The following is a 21,309-nucleotide window of genomic DNA, read 5'->3' as shown; positions in this document are numbered from 1 at the left end:
CTCTTTGGATTCATTCATTGACTGAAAACTAATCATGTTATATAGCATTTTGTTTAAATCACGTTTTCTTGATTTATCGCGAGTACCATGTTTTACCATGACTAATATTGATCAAGCTTTCTGCAGTGTGCAACAAGTGTCTCATAGCAGCCGCCAAGTGAATGCACAGAGGAGCATTATAAACAACTTTCAAGACACATATGTATCTAATATGATAAACAGTGCCACATTACCCCACATACGCTAGACCAAACAAAGCGAAAGCGGCAACTGCGGCTTAATAAAAGTTCCGCTGCTCTCGAGACGTGGGTCGCTTTTGTCTCTCATTAGCAGTCTCTCCAGCGGTCTTGTTCAGCTCCAACAGCACTCGCCCTGCTCTGCTTCATACTACAGTAACATTAATAATCTCATCCATGAACATGATTTCTGCCTGAGTCCCATCCCGATTCTTTTCCACTGGCTGTAGACGTGAAGACAACACCTCCCATGATTCCACAAAATCAAGGATAAGCGACTGAATAAGTGACCTCTAGCGGCGAAAATTTACATATTGTGCATTTAACAGATCAAATATTCACATATCCCTGTGAACTCCCAGATGAAGGTTAGTTTTAAAGTAACCAACAGTTTAATGTTTAACAGTTTGCAAATGACTTATAATTGTATCCTAATTTAGTTACTTGGTGTTTGGTAATGAAGGGCCTACTTTGCATCAGCAACACTGACTCAATGACAAACAAGTCATTCATAAGAAGACAACTGATGGCTCCTGTATTCATAGCAACTAGTTTCTAACTAATCAGTCAATTGATTGTTAATCATAAATATAGGGGGCTGCTGCTCGGTACAATAGTTTTCAAGAACATTATGAAAATTGGCTACTAAAATGAACACCAAATCTTAACATCTGTTCTGAACAAGTCTGGGGAAACCACTGAGTAAGCACCAATCAGAGGTTGCATTTTTATGAAGTCATCATGTAGACTTACAAAGTATTTTACAGTATTTTAAAACTACAAAAATACAAAACACTAAAGTATTTTGATACAAAATACAAAGCCATTTTCATCAACCCTATCAAATACAAATTACAAAATACTATTTTGTATTTGAAATACGTATTTGAAATACATGTATCATAAATACTGCCCATCCCTGGTTATTATTATGTTATTCTAACGCTCCCCTAATGTTATTTTAACCTTATTCAAACGTCATTCCAACATTCCCCTAATGGTATTTTAACGTTATTCTAACATTCCCCTAATGGTATTTTAACGTTATTCTAACGTTCCCCTAATGGTATTTTGACATTATTCTAATGTTCCCTTAATGTTATTTTAACGTTATTCTAATGTTCCCCTAATGTTAATTTAACCTCATTGAAACATGATTCTAACATTCCCCTAAAGTTATTGTAACGGTATTCTAACATTATTGTAGTGTTATTCTAACATTCCCCTAACAAAATAATGTTATTCTAACATTCAACTAATGGTATTTTAACATTATTCTAACGTTCCCCAACATTATTTTAACCTTATACAAACCTTATTCTAACGTTCCCCTAACATTATTTCAACCTTATTCAAGCGCTATTCTAATGTTCCCCTAATGTTATTTTAATGTTATTCTAACATTATTGTAATGTAATTCTAATGTTTCCCTAACGTTATTCAAATGTTATTCTAACATTTCCCTTATGGTATAAATGGTATTATGGTATTCCCTTATAAATTAACGCTTTTACACCATCTTACTGATAACATTTCTTTAGGCATTCTAACATTTGGCAATCCTACAGCTACTGTAGTAAATAAACCCTTATCAAATTGTGCTACCACATTAATTTATGAGGACAAATTAATAATTAAAGTGGCAATTAATGACCACAGAAAGTCAGGACCTCAGTTTAAAGGATGAGTCTCCTGCCTCTATCACTGCACTCTATCTTTAGGAGCCATACAAGCCTGGGAGTGAGCACCCCCTGCTGGCCTCACTAAAGCATTTTCCAATTACAATCAAGTTTCTTTCAAAAAGGTCTCCCATCCATGTCACAACCTGGCTCGAGCCAGTTTAGCTTCAGAAGTGAGCCAGGCGTTGACCATGGAAGGCTATGGCCACATTGCTTTCCAAAGTCACATTAAAAGGGGTCCAAATTAATGGGCAGCACCTCCTGAGTGGCTCAATTTGTCCCTTAGAATAAGCTACATATGAAATCAACTGAAGATGAAAGACATTAAATCTCTCAAGATCTCAACAGAGGAACTCCACAAACAGCATTACCAGCTTCACTTATTACTAACCAGATTGACTTTATTTATGTTAGACATCTACAAAAGTTGTTATTGGGAATTAACAGGGTTTAACTCTAATGTGTTTCATTTGAAGTCACCATAATGATGAATAGCGGTTCCATTAGTTGGGCTCTTAACTCTTATTGCACATTTGTCTTTTCTGGCTGCTGTGACAGTGTGTTTGTTAAACACATTTGCAGTAGTAAATGAAGCTAAAGTGAAATGATATCAGGGGCCTGTACCATGAAGGTGGATTAGCTGGCTAGTCAGGTAAGTTTCAGATTAGTTTGTGCCAATCCTGGGTTTTAGGTACTATGAAAGTAACTTGACTTTTAGCGGTGTTCATTGCCATGGTAACTTATGCTCCACGGCTAACCTGCTCCAGGGCAGGTTATGTTCTGGTTCAGAGATCAAACTGAAATTGGACCAATCAGATGTGAGCAAAGTGACACTGACACACCCAACGCAATAAAGTCACTCCCCCAGTTTCTCTTCCTCCAAATTATAGGTCATTATATAGTAAAAACAAATATTTAATGATGAAATTGTCTGGTTTTAATGATAATTACTTAGAATTATTTTATGATTTATATATGATTTGTATAATTATATGATCTATATTTTTATTAATCCATTACACACATGCAAGTTTAGTTTAACAGTTGTTATTTAGCATTTAGTTTCAATGAATATTAATATATATAGATCATATGTAATATAAATAAGCTGTAAATAAACTTTAAATATGACTACATGTGACCTTGTATGTTTGAGTCTCTATCGCTATATATTATCAACTATATAAACTAACTTCACAACTTTCACTTGCAATGATAGAGAAAGATCATTTCTTTTATTTGTCCTCTTTCACAAACAAGTATTTTCCATTAGTGTGAATGCGTTTAAATTCTTCATTTTCAGCAAAAGAGTTTTGAATCACGCTGGCTCTCTCGCGAGAAGTGAATCAGAGTTTATCTCTGCTGCAAGGCATGTGATTGTCTGTTCACCACTGATGTCACGGATTCATGTGCACGCGCTCCACAAACTCAGGATCAAAGCCTGAGTTGACAGAGAAAGTTGATGATCAGCATCATGGTACCAACGAAGCCAGATTGGAGTGGTTTGGTTTTGTCAACTTGAAACTAATCCTATAACCCTGAGTTTGTTCATCTACCATCATGGTACAGGCCCCAGGTGATGATGGTTGTCTGTTGATTGTTTTGTGGTCATCATGAAATGGCCTGATGTTATTTGAATCTAACAATGTTGTGCCATTGATATGTTCACACTACAAACTCTGCATTACTATAGAGCATGAGTTTCTGCTGAAATCAGTTTGAAGATTTTAACATACATGAGCACTAAAAGTTAATCTATGATGACACATAAACAACAAGAATCAGCATATGAATCTCAGCAATGGTGACAATCAGAAGTACCATGCTGCAATGCTTGCTGGGTACCAGCATAGTACAAAAAACCCCAGCATGCATTGCAATGTAATGAGAGTTAAGAGCCTAACTAATGGAAACACCAATCACCATTATGGTGACTTACAATGAAAAACATTCCAATGATAACTTCCAATGATAAACCCCTGTTAATTCTCAATAACAACGTTTGTAGTTGTCTAACATACATAAAGTCAATCTGTTAGTAATAAGTGAAGCTGGTAATGCTGTTTGTGTCATTTTCAGTTGAAATAAGGTCTCCCATCCACGACACAGCCTGGCTCGAGCCTGCTTAGCTTAGGAAATGTGCCAGGATTTGACCATGGAATGCTACTGCCACACTGCTTTCTGAAATTCACATTAAAAAGGGACCAAATTGAGGGGCAGCACATCCTGAGTGGCTCTAAATGTCCCTCAGAATCAGCTACCACCTGCACTGAAGTACTGTATAGTCACGCTATTGCAAACCTCTCCCACATATTCTGCTATTCTAACTGTCTGATTTCTGCCATTGGTGTAAGCAGCAGTCTATGCTGATAACATTTTGTGGCAGGGGGGGCGTGGTTCAGCGGAGTCTGCAGCGGGAGAGAGAGGGAGGAGACGCGCGGTGTCTGAGTGGATTAGACGCAAATATTAAACACCTGTCTCTTGTTTCAGTAATTGGCGTGGAGAGAGTATTTAACGCCAGGAGAAACAGGAGCCTGCGAGAGAGAGAAGGACTACTGGCTGTTTCCCCACTCCTGGATGTCTGTCTGTTGCTGGAGTGAAGTCTGAGGATTACGTTGATTATTTTGTGCCTGTTTGCACATTGTTTTGTGACATTATTATTTTTGGTGCTAATAAACAGCCAGTAGTCACCTGCCGACCCTGTCCTCTTCCCTCCTTACTTACGAACTTTGTTACACTGGTGCCGAAACCCGGGAGGGAAGATGGATGCCGTCGCCATGCCCGAGTCCTCCGCCGCGCCATTTGCGGATCTTATTACATCCCTCGCGGTCATGCAACATGATCAACACCAGGCCCTGCTGGACTTACGTCAAGATCAGGAGAGGCGGTTCCAGGCCGTCCTCCAAGCCCAGCAGGAAGACCGCGAGAGGTTCCGGAGCTGGATGGACCGGGAGGTTCGGCCGGAAGCTATGGATCAACGTGCTGCGCCCGTCCATATTCCACTCAACAAAATGGGGCCTGAGGACGACCCGGAGGCATTCCTCGATCTCTTTGAGACCTCGGCCGAGATCTCTGGATGGCCGCGGGACCAGTGGCCGATGCGCCTGGTCCCCTTGCTCTCCGGGGAGTCCCAGGTCACGGCGCAGCAGCTTCCGGTGCGGAGCCTCCTGGATTACAACGACCTCAAGAGGGCCATCATCCAGCGGGTCGGCCGGAGTCCGGAACAACATCGCCAGCGTTTCCGATCCTTGGAGCTGGGCGAGTCCGGCCGGCCCTTCGTGATGGCCCAACAGCTCCGGGACTCATGCCGCAAATGGTTGCTGGCCGACGGAAGTGACGTGGAGGAGATCATCGACCGAGTGGTACCGGAGCAGTTTGTCACTCGGCTTCCGAGGAGAACGGCCGAGTGGGTCCAGTGCCACCGCCCCACGTCGCTGGAGTCGGCTATCCAACTTGCGGAGGATCATATGGTGGCGTGCCCCGGGGTCGGCGAACCCCTGCCATCAGCTTCTCTCTCTCCTTCTTTTCCATCTCCTTCTCTCTCTCGCAGGCTCCTGTTTCTCCTGGCGTTAAATACTCTCTCCACGCCAATCACTGAAACAAGAGACAGGTGTTTAATATTTGCGTCTCCTCCCTCTCTCTCCCGCTGCAGACTCCGCTGAACCACGCCCCCCCTGCCACACATTTCTTTAGTCATTTGGCAATAGCAGCCAAACAAGCCTGGAAGTGAGCATCCCCTGCTGGCCTAACTAAAGCATCTTCCAATAACAATCAAATTTCTTCAAATAAGGTCTCCCATCCAGTTCACGGCCTAGCTCAAGCCCGCTTAGCTTCAGAAGTGTGCCGGGATTTGGCCATGGAAGGCTACGGCCGCACATCTTTCTGAAGTTACATTAAAAAGTGTCCAAATTAAGGGGCAGCGCATCCTGAGTGCCTGAATTTGTCCCTCAGAATGAGCTACCACCTGCATTAAAGTACTGTATAGTCACACTATAGCAAACCTCTCCCACATATTATGCTATTTTAACTGCCTGATTTCCGCCATTGGTGTAAGCAGCAGAGCGTGTTAATAGACAAGAAATGAACGCTTTTACACCATCTTACTGATAACATTTCTTTAGTCATTTAGCTGTCCTACAGCTACTGTAGTGAATAACCCCTTATCAAAATGTGCTACCACCTTAATTTATGAGGTCAAATTAATAATTAAATTGGCAATTAACCAGCATCAGTATGTAAACAGGAAGCAAAATGAAAGAGACAGAGGGGGGTGGGTTCAGGAAAAGTACATGAACCGGGAATTGAATTTGGGTCTCTTGAGCAATAGGTCACCACACGTCAACTTGCTGCCCACTAGGCTATTGGCATGAACAAACCAGGCTGAGTTTGATAAATATTAGAACCTCATTGTATATGATCCATGGGGGAACAGAATCTGACAGCAAAATCCAGCTGTCAGAATCCATTCCCTGCCCCCCATATGATGAGAGATGTTGATGCAGTGACTTAAAAGATGTCGATTCTATCCTGTGTGTGGATGGAGTTTAATCAGCATCAGTTTAAATGTTAATTTTTTGCCATTTATTATGATATGAAATATGTTGACAGGAAGCAAAATTGGAGAGAGAAGGCAGACAGAATCCGGAAAAGTCTACAAGCCTGGACTCTACAAGCCCCTCCCCCACCCCCACCCTCCACCATGAAGTTGTCATTTTATCAAACAGGTTGAGGTTTGCAGTTGTCGACTGTGTGCTGACATCTGGTTCTATGGTGCACAAGGAATCCTGCGTTCGAGTTCTGCCTCATGGACTTTTCTGGAGTGTACACTTGTACACTTCAGGCAGAGCCATGTAGAGAGAGAGTTGCGACAACTCAATTTTTTTTATTTTTACAGTGATGGCGGCTCATGGAGCCTTACAATAGTTCCTGGAAGTAGCAGCTGCATCATAGAGTTACAGCAGAACAGACCGTTTGTGATGTACTTTTAAAGTATAAGATTTTATATTATCCGTACATCTGAATCCAATTATCTTGTGTATTAAAGCATGCTAGCTGATATTGCTCACTCAATAAATTGTTTCAGGGGATGTTATAATAGATTAAAACAGCTTATTAATTGTAAAAACTCGTTCAATAGAACACATAGAATGCAGATAGAATCAATGGAATGCAGTTTTAATCCATCGTTGTGTAATTAGAGAAAAAGGCTTCTAAACAGGGTTAAATATAACTTCTGGGCTTGTAGAGGTGGGTGGAAGTGCTAAAATGAGAATATCCTTATTTCTTATTAAATGTACAATAAAAAAAAATCCTTATTTTAGAATGCATATTTGAGTAAGCAAACCTGTATGGGTCTATTATGTGTCAGCTTAGCTGATTTTTGGATTGATGGTAAAGGGAGAGGGAAGTTTATGTGAGATTAAGAAAACAATAAAAATACTTCAAAACAACTACAACATGGTCTTTAACCAAGGTAACATTAGCAAGAAATATGTTAAGGCAGGCAACGCTGGTTGACCACACTAATCCTCAAATATTAACAGGTTTTTATTTTAAAAACAACATTGCTGTAACTACATACACATACTACATTCACATGTCTGTGTATTATATAAATATTGTAAACCAATGCATTTATTGACTACAAATGAACAAAAATCATGGTTCTGTCTCTCTAACCCCATCTTTTTTAATTGAAATCTACACGAATCATGTGGCTATATCAAGCGTTTTGAACTTCCGTTGTCACAACCCTCTCTCTCTATGGCTCTGACTTCAGGCAGATCCATATACCACAATGGAACATGATTGTGACATCACTGCATATCGCATTTAATTTACCCCACCACAAACAACTCTGATATATTATTTTTTTAAATATTTAAAACAACCCAAATACACATATATACATATAGAAAGCTGCATTAAACATTTTCATAAAAAAAAAATAATAATAAATCAGCTCAAAAAATTGTTAATAAAATCGTTATTTTTGTTTTGTCTTTGCGCACAAATAATATTCTTGTTGCTTCATAACATTAAGGTTGAACCACTGTAGTCACTTTGATTATTTTAACGAAGTCTTTACTACTTCTCTGGACCTTGAATGTGGTAATTTCATTGCTTTCTATGGGAGATAAAAAAAATCTCTTGGATTTCATCAAAAATATCTTAATTTGTGTTCTGAAGATGAACGAAGGTCTTGCGGGTTTGGGATGACATGAGGGTGAGTAATTAATGACAGAAATTAAATTAAGCACCCTTTAAGGATGCTGTATAGTCATGATTTTCACGATTGAAAACTGAAACAATTTTCACTCAGTAATTTCTGGTAAATTGTGGAAAACTGCAAATAACCAATTGAATTAAACATGAAATTTTGACTGAAAAACAAAACATGCATTTTGTGCACCACAACACTTTGAAGTAATTGATGCCTAATGTATCCATGTTTTTTTTAGGTTAAATTTTAGGTTAAAATCTATATGACTTTAAATAGTACACAATATTAGTGTGGTGTAAATTACTTTTTCAAATGTAAACTTAAATAATATGAGATCATAAACCTCATGCTTTATAATATAATACAAAAAAATATGCTAAAAAAATAGTTGTAGATGAAGTACAGCATGTCACACTGTGTGTATTTATATGGAACTAAAGTGAAAAACAACACTAAAATCTTTCACAGATTGTGATGTATATTATTATGATTAAATTAGCTTCAGTCATCTCTGAAGTTGTTGTAACAGAGAGACATCAGAAGAAAGCTGGGGGCAGAATGAGGCAGATGGGAAAAGGGGCATTTTAGGGCTTGGGGGTGCAGATGGGGTCCTTGGAAGGATGGCTGCCCACTTCCACATGGTGATTAAAACAACATCTGAGCTTTTCCAAGAACTATTTCAAACTTTACTAAATATGCCCCATCCCATCAATCCAGTGCTAAAGCTTTTACCACTCATCGAATGGAGTTTTCTAAAATAGCACCCTGTATTACTCCTTCATATTTTTGTGGTCAAAGAAATAATCACTTTGGTGATTGGTTTGTTTCTTTTTAAGTCAACAGGAATTCACAAGATAATGAGATTTCAATCAATTGTCTTCCTGGAAGATGGGCTGACATTTTTCATCTTCATGGTAGAAAGGCCAACCAACTGTGGATTATATGTGTAATAATTCTGTAGTGGAAAAGGTTGACTGACAATCACTGTGTTTACAGAAATTCATTCACTCAGCTCGCTCAGTATGGCTTCTGCTCAATCAATGTCATTTGGATTTGTAAAGGTTACATTAGACTTGCAATACCAGGTGTTTGCATTAAAGTACATTTGTTTTGATTGATTTATTTATTTAACAATAGAAAATCTATAAAATTAGCAGACCACTTGTCACATATATGCCTCCACAGTCCACACACATAAAAACACAAAAACCCCAAGAAAATGTGAGAACATGAAAGAAAATAAGTGAGTACTAAATCACTCAGACATCACACTAATCCATTAACCAGAGGGTCACGGTAATGCCACGATTTAAAAGCACAGGTATCAATTAGGCTGTGCTTATATGACAGACAGCCTGTCATCTACAGCGCTGAGCCAGAATACTGATAAGAGGGTTCAGGGTAAATGAGAATGTTTAACTGCTCAGCAGGACTAGGGTCATTTTAATGCCACTGCTACTAAGCATATGAAAGAGTCTGCAGCTGTGAAAAAAATCAAATGGCTTTCTTGACGTGTCCCATTATGTGTTGAAAGGTAGCCGTATGACTCAATTGGACACGTCACTAGACGACTAGGGACAAACTGAAATTAGTACCACTGGAAATCAAAAAAGTCGATGACTGTGGCACACGCACGCACACGCACACACGCACACACACACACACATAATCTATCCTCAAAGAGAAGGATCCATCCTCAAAGCTTCCTTGCACTACTTAGATGGACCATACTCAAGTTAATTAAATTTGATCAAGATCAATTGACCCTTCTTTACAGTAGAATAGCAATTTGTATAAACATTGGAACACCTTCATGTTCCATCATGCCTGTGGTTCTGTGAAATGTAAATAAATTTTGCATGCTACAGTGTTGATCGATCCACATAGGATGCATAAATTGCTTACAAATGCAAGGGTGGAGTGTGTTAGTCGATGTCTGAAGGAAAGACAATATACTTGTGTATTGGATATTATCTCAGTTTCTTTGCATTTTCCTACTTTGCTTCATTATTTCTCCCAAGCTGCACAGACAATCATGCAGTTTAATCTTGGAGCGGATGAATCACTCCTGGTATTTCTCCTCTTGTCAGTTTGAGGCAGGAGACATTTCAGACATTATCTCTGGAAGAAGATCATCAAATAATCTTTCATGTCAAAATATTTTGCAGATCAAAATTATGCTGTGAATTATTATTATTATTAAATTTTTTTTGCGTTAAAATTTGAACATCAGTGCTAAATTTTGATGCATGCAATGCCCTCATGACCTCATCTGTTTAGTTTAATTGTGCACTTTTTTCCCCATTTATATTTAGCTGGCTTTTGCAGTGTTTTTGCTTACACAAAATCCTTACTTTTCACACAATTTCTGAAACCTGACACTCAAACACCAGAACCACACACCAAATCTGCAAAACCTTACACTAATTCTCACTAATTTTCAATTTCATGAAACACTTTTTGCAAAACCTAACACATTTTTCTATGTAACACACAAAAATCTAACCGCAAGCATCTTGATTTCCTTTTTTAAACACAGTCATTGTTTCTGTCCAACTACACATGGTTGATGTAGCCTATTTCTTTTCTTTCATACTGTGTAAGACTGTATTCACAATCACAAATGCAGTAAAAAATAATTTGGTTTTAATTTTTCAACATCACTCTGCCAATTACTTTCAGTCTTGTTCAGAAATGTACATAGGAGCTTTAAATAAAAGAAGGGCTTTGTTTTGAATAACTGCGCGTATATGGCTATATCCAGAAATACAATATTATGGCAAAAGTGTTTGCAATGTAAGACAAATGGGATGGGATTGTGATATTTTGAATGCAGTGCTTCATTTTGCAAGAGATGTGAGGCATTTTGCATTTTGTGTGTGCAGTTCTTGGGTTTGTGTTTAAAGTTTTTTTTTTTTTTTTTTTTAAAAGAGGCAAAGTTTTTAAAATGTAAGCAGTTGAAAAAACTGTAGTAGTTTCCAAAGTGCCAGTGGATTTCATACTGCCACCTGTTTTGTGAATAGAGCAGGAGATTCCCATCAGACATAGTGATTTTGACTTGCACGTACATACCCCATGTTTGCACCTTTGTTAGTAATGAGATAGCTGGTCATGTGATATCACTATGGCGGTGCTCATGAGGGGGAACCCGCTCCATGTAGAATATAATAGCTTTTTCTTCTAGCTTTTTAGTTTTTCTAAAAGACTGATATGTCTGGAGACCTCATTTCATGTGAATTTACATAATTTTAATGACAGTTTACTGTATAAGGAAAACTATTTTATTGGGGCAAAAACCCCGATTGGTGCACCTTTAAGAGAGTAAAGCGCGCGACGCCCCTCTGAAACGTCTCGGTAAACTTGGAAAAGGGCTTTTCTCATTACCTCGAGGGATTGAGATGGCCATGCCAACGGACTGTATATATAAAGGAGAACAGCATGAACATGCTTATGCTCAGCCGTGGACGGAAAGCGAGCGGACCTCTGACGTTTCAGTGCAACCTTTACGCAAAGACGCTCTTCTTTTTAAGGACTCCTGTCTCCTCAAGTGGATTGCTGTATTAGAAAATAGTGTTTCATTTTCGAAATTAAGAAAACGTATACCATACACATCCATTTTGCAATTATATATGTGTTTGTTTCTGAATTGTTAGAGTGCGCAAATTCTTTGTCGTTTAGTATACAAAACACCTTGTCTTGGACTTTAAAGAAGCTCCCTAGTGATGATTTTATGAACTTTTCCGGAACGTTTTGTTTCCTCAATGTCAGCCCTAAACGCTGTCATGGAATCGTTTGTGTCTTCAGTCACCGAGTCCACCGACATCACCACACCGGACGATCCGTTCACGGGTCCCATCAAGTCTATTGCGCCCTGGAATTACACTTTCCTCGCCTGTCTGATGTTCATAGTGACTTCACTGTCTTTAACAGAGAACTTCACCGTTATGCTCGTGACGTTTAAATACAAACAGTTAAGGAAGCCGTTGAATTACATAATTGTTAATTTATCTGTTGCTGATTTTCTAGTTTCACTGACAGGAGGCGTTATAAGTTTTTTAACTAATGCACGAGGTTACTTCTTCCTGGGTGCCTGGGCGTGTGTGCTGGAGGGATTCGCCGTCACTTTTTTCGGTGAGTTATTACATAACTATACCAAGACGTGTAACATTTACTCCTTTAAACTAAATAGTGCCTATTTTATGTTACTAATACAATTTATTGTATTTATTCATTGAAATCGGTTTACTTAGCCTGTTTGTAGCCTTATTACTTGCTTATTACCTTATGACTCGTAGTGGAAAGAAGCTATTCCATTGTTATCAGTTACAAATTGCATATTTTGCATTTGAATTCTATGTATTACACTTGTTGATGGTGCCTATTCGCGTTTTATTAATTAAAGAGGCTCGTGAGTCACTCCACGAAACCGGTACCATTTGAGTCCCTCTGACCTTTTTCATTGTATTTTATCTATTGGGTCACCAAAATATATTTTTAAAAGCTTTTTGTATTAAATGATTAATGTATCCTTTAATAATGCTTAAAAACATGACATGACATTTTATCTTTATCTCTATATTTTTTTAAGTTGACACCACCTATTTTGTCATGTCCCTCAAGGCCTTCTATGAAAGTATACTTGGGTTATGAATAATAAAATGATAAAAAAAAAAAAAAAGTTCATACATTTTGCTATTCCCATAAATATCCATCTGTGCTTTTTTGCTGGTAATGTTTTTTTTTCTAAGTAAATTCATGATTATTCATTAAAATCACTTTATTTAGTTCTCCCTCAACCCCGTTACACAAACCATTCTCCCCCTATAAAAATAATGAACCGATACTTATGTGACACCATTAATAGGAAGTGACATCATAGAAGTCTTCCGAACAACATTGTGAACAGACACATGCAAGTTACAACCTTCTTTAATAATTATAACTAAATTATGTTGTGAAATTGTGTTTGTCAAGCTTAACAACTCAACCCCGTTACATCAATTAAAGACAGAAAACTATTACTTGTGAAAATTATCTTTGTTATTTCAACATTATTCATGATTTCCTAATATCATGCATGCCATGCGCTCTCCATTTATTCTCTAGATTTAGAGCAGTGGCCAATTTGGACAAAAAATCACAACCCCGTCAACCCCGTCACACCTACATTTTTATTATTATTATTATTTTTAAGTTTATGGAAAAGTAATTTAAAGTTTGTTGAACTCTGTCTGAATCATAAGAATACTGATTTTAGTTCAAATTCTAAAGTTAAGCCTTTGATAAAAAATGATGAGGTTGCTGTCACAAAAAGTGCCCATTTCAGGCTTTAGTATAGCAAAAGTGTGAGATTTTATGTAACTTTTATATTTGCAATGACTGAATTAGTGTGAGGGTCATCTGATTAATAGGAAAATGTTAATTTTATCACAAATATATTTTATAATAATATTCAGAGAGCTCCCATAGTGTCCATAACTTAATATAATGACCAATAATAATAGGGATTTAATGCCTGAGATGGGAAAATATGTTTTTCTGGAAGTTAAATATGTCATTAATGTTGTGGGGTGTTCAGAAAAGTAATACATTTTGGTAAAAAATCGAAAAATAGTACCGGTCCAAGTCATACCGGTTTCGTGGAATGACTCTAGTATTTTTTCTTATTCACTGCTTACCAGAAACTATCCAATAGTTTTGATAGTAACGTGTTATCAGTGCTTGTCACTGTTAGGCAAAAAGGAAAAATTAAAAAATTTTAGGTCAAATATGGACAAACCCAAAATTTAAAGGATTAGGATTACTCCACTGTTGAAGGTCAAAATTACAGTTTCAGTGCAGCTTCAAACGATAACAGACGAGGAATAAGGGTCTTATCTAGCGAAATGATCGGTCAAAAAAAATACAACTGTATATGCTTTACAAACACACATGATCGTCTTGCAAGTGCGATCATTTCCGCCTTCCATATTCTTCAAAAAGCTTACACTGTATGTCCTACGCCTTCCCTATTCAACTTACAGAAGAAATGGAACTGGCGCCGCGTTTGTTCCATAAGTTGAAAGTTGAAACTGTAATTTTGACCTTCAACAGTGGAGTCCATTGAAGTCCACTATAAGGAGAATAATCCTGGAATGTTTTCATCAAAAACCTTAAAGAAAGAAGGGCATGGACATCTTAGATGACATGGGGGTGAGTAAATTATCTGGAAAATTTTATTTGAAAGTGAACTAATCCTTTCATTTAAAAATTTTTAATTTTTAAATTAAAGGATTAGTTCACTTTCAAATAAAATAAAACCCAATGGTTGGGTTTGTCCATATTTGACCAAAACATTGGTTGAAATAACACAGCATTTTTTAAGTGCAAGCATGATTTTTTTATCTAATAATTCAGACTAATATAATTATTACTTTTATCTCATAATTTCTACTTTTTGTTAATTTCGACTTTTAATAATCGTCATAATCGTGATTTTTCCCTCTTGTCATGGAAATGGGCTTTCCTAGTTACCTGCAATCAGGCAATCTGGTCTCATTTGAGCTTTAAGGGTTGCCCCCTCCCTGCACTAAACTTCCATCATAGTTGTTCTTGTCTCCCATGATACTTTTTTTTTTTTTTTTTTGTGTGTGTGTGTGTGTGTGTGTGAAATAATTGCTTTTCTGAAGACAGAAATCGTATGATTTCATTTTAACAGTTAAAGTTATTCAGAATTTCTTTTTTTATCTCTTTATAAATGTCAACACAGATACATATGATAGTACTAACACAGCACATCACAGTAAAAATGGGTGTACCTTCTTGCTTTCTAGGGATTGTGGCTCTGTGGTCTTTAGCAATCTTGGCATTCGAGCGTTTTTTTGTGATCTGTCGTCCTCTGAAAAATGTCCGGCTGGGAGGCAAGCATGCAGCTATGGGTCTTATTTTTGTTTGGACCTTCTCTTTTATCTGGACAATCCCGCCAGTTCTGGGTTGGAACAGTTACACAGTCAGCAAAATTGGCACTACCTGTGAACCCAACTGGTGAGCACAAAATGCTATTTCACTGAATGTCCCATCCTTGTTTCACTCTGTTTATCCAGTATTTGTTCTTCTAAGACTCTCCCTCACACTTACAGTCTTTCAATCTCTGTCTATGTTTCTCTGTCATGGACATGTATAAACAGAACAACATCCACAGTAATACAATACAGAGTTATTGATGAATACTGTGCCTTGCACAAGTGACATCAGGAATCAGACAAGGATCTTGAGTCAAGGCCTCTTCCTGTGTGTTATATTATGACAGAAAAAAAAGAAACCACTTATAACCCCAAGGCTTATGCCATGCAGTCATCAGTTGAAAAATTGCTTTTAAGAAACTGGTACAAAACATTTGTGGCTGTGGCTTGGCCTTGGCCTTGGAACACAAACAGTGCAAAACAACTGAATAGGGAATGCACACTGACACGAAGAAGATTAAGGATGGGGAATATTTTTACCATTGTCTGGCATAGTTGAATCCATGTTGGTGTTCGACATTAGAGTAATCTCTCTGAAATCTCTGACAGCAAAGCAGTAAATGTTACTTTTTAAATTCTGGTTTCCATTTATTCTTAGTGATCCAAATTTTTGGCACTGCCTTGAGCTTGCAGTTGGTGCTTAGTACTCAATTGTTCTGTTGCAATGTTTTTTTGGACCAAACAAAGCACAAAGCACCTGCTCTATTGTTAAAGATTTGTGCACAACTGATTACCTAAGCATTCTTATCCACACTCATTTTTGTGCTCAAAGTACCTGCTAGATGTCATGTAGGTAAGATTGAGGAGGTCTAAACTCTCTGTTTTCCTCCTTCAAGGTACTCAACTGATTACTATGACCACACCTACATCATCACCTTTTTCACTACATGTTTTATCCTTCCTCTTGGCGTGATCATTATCTCCTATGGCAAACTTATGCAGAAGCTCAGAAAGGTTGGTCATATAGTTTTATCTTGATTTTCATTAATTGCTTCATAGCAAATCTTGAAATATAAATTAATTAAGAGCAAAATAAACTTTTGAGATTCTGTTTGGTTGTGTATTGTTGATTTGAACTTACTCTTGGTCTGTAATTAACCTTAGAACTTTATTATGTCTAATAGGTATCGAACACTCATGGAAGGCTGGGTAGTGCGCGCAAGCCTGACCGAGAGGTGGCGAGAATGGTCGTCGTAATGATAGTTGCATACATGGTTGGATGGACGCCTTATGCCGCATTTTCAATTATTGTCACAGCGTGTCCCACAATTCATATTGATCCTCGCCTGGGCTCAATACCAGCCTTCTTCTCAAAGACTGCAGCTGTATACAATCCCATCATCTATGTCTTCATGAATAAGCAGGTACATCTTTGCCATTTGTCTTCCTTATCTGGCATTTACAGATCACCTACACATGTTGTAAACAACAATACTTCTGTGTTTGGGGTGCCGTGCTGAGAAAAAAAAAAACTGATAAGAGGATTTTATATTTTATATATTAAGAATCGATTTTTGGTGTTTTATGCCATCAATCAATGAAAGACAGAAAAGCAAGGGTGAGCAAAGACAATGAATCTTATAATAATCCAATAATTCTTGCACTATGGGAATGTTTTGGTTTATGGTTATTATAGCTAGGATTCAGAATTCTTTACAATAAAAGTCATAGAATGAGCATGATGTCTGAACTGCTAAAGTTTTTCACCTCCATTATATGTCAGGGAGAAATGACAGATATCTGATGCTCTTTACTCTTGACAGTTTTGGTTGAGGAGATTCATTTTTTTCTTACTTCAAAAATATATGAAATATTTAATGTTCAAATCCACAGAGGTAGAGTCTATAAATACCCAATGAATAGATGTATCATATCTCTAAAGTTATATTTTCACCAAAGGAAATGTTTGGGTGCCTTTAGCTTTCCTAAGGGGAAGTCGTAGGTCTTACACTGCGAGAAGCTTCAATTGCTCTGTTGTCCTGGACAAACAATGGTTTAAACCTCTGGATATTTCCAATTTAATGATATTCTGCATTCTCAGAGGAGTCATGCGTAATAAGCGATTCAGTCTGCACTGTTGCTCCAATGATATTGCATTCTTTTTTTGAACATGCTCCACATACATTAAGTTTGTAGAGGGAAATTTCTCCCCAGTGTCTCTGTAGTGTGTCGTTTGATGTAAAGGGTGAAGCAATGATCTTTTGCAGTCATGTGACTCTGATGACCACCCCTAGGATGTGGGTCCCAGGTGGTTTGGAGAGGAGGCTGCTGGACCCCTTAAGCTGTGCACATCTTTCAGAACTAACCAAGTTCCTTCACAGCTGTTCCCAGAATAAATTCAGGGCAAGGGTCACAGCCAGGGTCACAAATTTCTCTGATGTGAGAGAGATAGACAGACTGCATTATAGAGAGACGAGAACAAACACTTGTTTCTTTAACCATATAGCATTGGCAATCCTGCATTGTACTTTTCTGAAATGGATCATATATTGATTTGAAAGATCTGAAATAGAACATATACTGCTAGATTTGGTTGTCTTTTTTCAATTGTTCTGGTAACACTGATATACGGCTACATTTTTTGTTTATGCTAGTTAATGCATAAGTTACCTTGAACTAACAATGAACATTTATTCCAGCATTTATTAATCTTTTCATGTTAATTTATGAATATACTGCTGTTTTTTATTTGTTCATAACACCATGTTCATTTATGTTAAAAAAATTATAGCGGCTATGTAGAATTCAGAAGCCAGTTTTATTAGCGACACCACTGGCCGTTAATTGAACTGCAGCCAGTGACTTCTTTTATGTGCTCGCACTCGTGCAAGAGACTAGATGCGATTCAATGCCAGGATATACTTACGTCACAGTGAAGATCTTTTTCGTTCTTCGCTTAGAATATATATATAGATGTGGCTATGGGAGACTATAGTTTGAATGAATCCCTTTTCTTTGCATGGCTCTTTCGGAATTATCCTGAACATTTTATAAGCGTTCGTTTAATGTGTAATAGAACGGAAGATGGGCTCTCGGGAATGCGCGTGAACGTGACATCCTTTTAATTTTCCTGGCAAGTCCTTCACATAAAAATCAGTCTACAGGCTTTCATAGACAACCTAAATTATCGTTCACACATTAGCAATAAAAAAGCAATTTTTACATGAAAATTCGTACATAGGTTAGAGCCCCTTTAAATGAAATGTCAAACTATATTAGTTATAAATAAACTTTTTATTTATTTTAATAAATGCTGTTAAAGTATTGCTCTTTTTAATGTCTAATTTTAACTAAATGAACCTTATTATAAAGTGTTATCATTTGCTTAATCTAACATTTTGACAGCTTATGTTGTTATATTATCAGTTAACATTTTCTATGACTTTCCATTGCAGATCAGTGCAGTTTGTCTTAGTATGTTCTGTCTGTATTATTCTGTAAATGTATCCTCACTATAGTGTGTCTCTGCGTTACAAATTTGGCATAGAGAGAGTAGCTGGTATTATAATTACCCAGGATACCTCATTTTCATCCAGTCCAACCAAAACCTTGAGGAAATGAATATATTTGCTTCTCATGACCTTATCTGCTTTAATTAAGGTCAAAATGTCCTTGTTTTTACATAGAATACATCTCGCTTAATGACCTTTTCCTAGTTTCAATGCAGAGGTTGTGCAAAGGCCTAACCACTAAAAACAAATCTCTACATTGTGTCACAGAGACAGGAAACATTAATGAAAGCTTTTCTTTTGTGTCTCGAGTTCATAATTAATAGCAAAATTACAATAACATTTGATTTGATATGTGTGGGAGGGTGACTTCCTTTGATAGCGCTTTAGGAAGCTCAGTGGAATTATGATCCTTATAAATGTTCAATCTATGCTTTTTCTCTCAGTTCAGGAAGTGTCTGATCCAAATGTTTGGAGGAAATGTCACCAGTCTTGATTCCACCCATGTGAACCAGACATCAGACAAAGGGGCCATCACTGCCACAGCAGATAGTCAAATTGGAGAGATGTCCACCATTGCTGCTCGTGTGCCCATGTCCATGTGCAACATCGAGAAGAGTGAGGATGAAGAAGAGGAGCCGGAGCCGGAGCAGAGTGAGAATGGAGGTCCAAAGCAGCTCCCTTTATCGGATAGTCGACTATGTCCTTTGTAGAGAAGGATTAGTCTGATTGAATAAATGTACACCTTTATAGTTTCCATCCAGTAGTCTAACTTGTTGTCCAACTAAAGCATAAATCCTGCAGTCATTACTTCTATTGGAATGCATATGTTAGAATGTATGGTTTGTGATTTCATATGTTCTTTGTTGTTGTTTGTATTTCTTTATGTTGTGGCAATTTGCAGTCTTGGCATATCTGTTCTTGACAGTATCACATAATTATCTAATATGAAGAAGGCAAGCAATACATTCCTCTGAGCAAAAGCTATTTGTTTTTTGGATCTGTGCATACTCTCCTCTCACTATATTGCTGATTGCACATTAGTATCAGTGCAGATGTTGTGTTTTTTTTTAATGGCAATTGTAACGAAAGGCCATAATATTGCAATAACTTTCAGTTTCAGAGTTGCTAAAGTAGATTTTATATTAAAATTAAGACTATATTGACTCATTTAATAATGAAATAACTGTTGCTGCTCTCCCCGGTACAGGGGTGTCCAATCCTGCTCCTGGAGGGCCACTATCCTGCAAAGTTTAGCTCCAACCCCAGTTAAACACATCTGGACCAACTAATCAAGGTCTTACTAGGCATACTAGAAACTTCCAGGCAGGTGTGTTGAGGCTTGGACACCCCTGGTCTAGTGCATGTTTACATAAAAACCCAATTAAAAATGAGTATATACACCTCAGCATCTAATATACTGCTGTAATTGATATCATAATTAATTTAGTGAACTAACAAGTTAGACATGACTGGTTTGGCAGCGTATCTGTAGTAATAAACCATGTAATTAATGTCCCTCATCTCACGGAAATGAGATCCTTGTCTGTTGCATTTTGCAATCTTGTTTTGAGAGGTTTCATGAAGAAAGAATGTTTATTATAAATTGTATTTATTTAGTAGCCTATACTGTATACTTTGATATATGACTGCTTGTGAGTTTGAGTGAACAGTCTGAATGTCTTATTATTAGTCCATAATGTTTTGTTTCTGTCCAAAGTGAAAATTGATATTGATGTTTGTCTGTGGCATGCCAATGAATGTTTTACTTATGTATTTGTCAATGTCATGGATTATAAAAAATCATGTTTCTTATTTTTAAAACTTGTCAGCATTGTAGCACATAATAAAACAACCTGCAATAACTTTCCAGAATGGTCTGATGTTAGTTCAACATGGAGGCGCATTGTGAATCCTAATATCAAAATAGTACATTGCAAATCCAGTGTTTATTACATCACACAGAGAACCTGAAATAACACAGAATCTGAACTGAGATGAGGTTCCCTTAAGCTCAAATGCACTCTTTCAACATTGCCCTGGCAAATGAAAACATCTGAATTCAATTTCTCCTGGCTATGGTTTGTTACACCTTATAGGGGAGAGGCACCAAGTATCAGAGCAGAAAAGAGGAATATCAACAGAGGGTCACCATGCATGATCTCACTCAAAGTGAAAAGTCAGAGGAGGTAAACATTTTCGAGGCTTTTTGCATTTTGAATATTTTTCAAGTGCACATGGCCATGTTCACACTTAACCCCTTTTTGGGACCTTTAATTTTTTCACAGCAATGCTATAGAAGAACTATTTTTGGTTCACCATAGAACCTTTCAGTGAACAGATCTTAAAAGATTATATTTTTTTCTTAGTGTGAATAACAGTAAAAAATCTAAAGAAACATTTTCCACAATAACGAAGTGGAAATGTTTGTGGAATTATCAAAAAGCATTTATTTTTAAGAATGTATGTTAACTATATCGGCAACAAAGACTGTTTTCAGAGCTTATATGGTAAAATAAGGGAGGTGTTTTAAAGAGTTGATTTAAACTAAATTTAATAAATGTATAACAGCCTCAATGCTTTCAAATACAGTTTAATGGTGGATACTGCATCATATAGCAGGTGAAAGTGGCATTTCAGCAAAAATGTGCATTCAACAAGTGTGTGTTACCTTCTCCTGAAACATTTGCAGTCATTCCAAGGCGTTCAATTGGACTTATG

General features: G+C 37.4%; 1 protein-coding gene across 1 annotated transcript; it reads left to right on the top strand.

Annotated features, from left to right (window-relative positions):
* The first annotated feature begins 11,100 nt into the window (after window positions 1-11,100).
* On the top strand, window positions 11,101-20,443 carry valopb (vertebrate ancient long opsin b). The gene is made up of 5 exons (XM_048171468.1): window positions 11,101-12,269; window positions 14,951-15,161; window positions 15,976-16,093; window positions 16,264-16,503; window positions 19,035-20,443. The coding sequence occupies exons 1-5, from the start codon at window positions 11,900-11,902 to the stop codon at window positions 19,299-19,301; spliced, it is 1,206 nt and encodes a 401-aa protein (XP_048027425.1). The 5' UTR covers window positions 11,101-11,899; the 3' UTR covers window positions 19,302-20,443.
* Window positions 20,444-21,309: the final 866 nt, after the last annotated feature.

The sequence above is a fragment of the Megalobrama amblycephala genome, linkage group LG20, assembly GCF_018812025.1.
Source record: "Megalobrama amblycephala isolate DHTTF-2021 linkage group LG20, ASM1881202v1, whole genome shotgun sequence".
Lineage (NCBI taxonomy): Eukaryota > Metazoa > Chordata > Actinopteri > Cypriniformes > Xenocyprididae > Megalobrama > Megalobrama amblycephala.
This window is presented reverse-complemented; position numbering and strand designations above follow the sequence as displayed.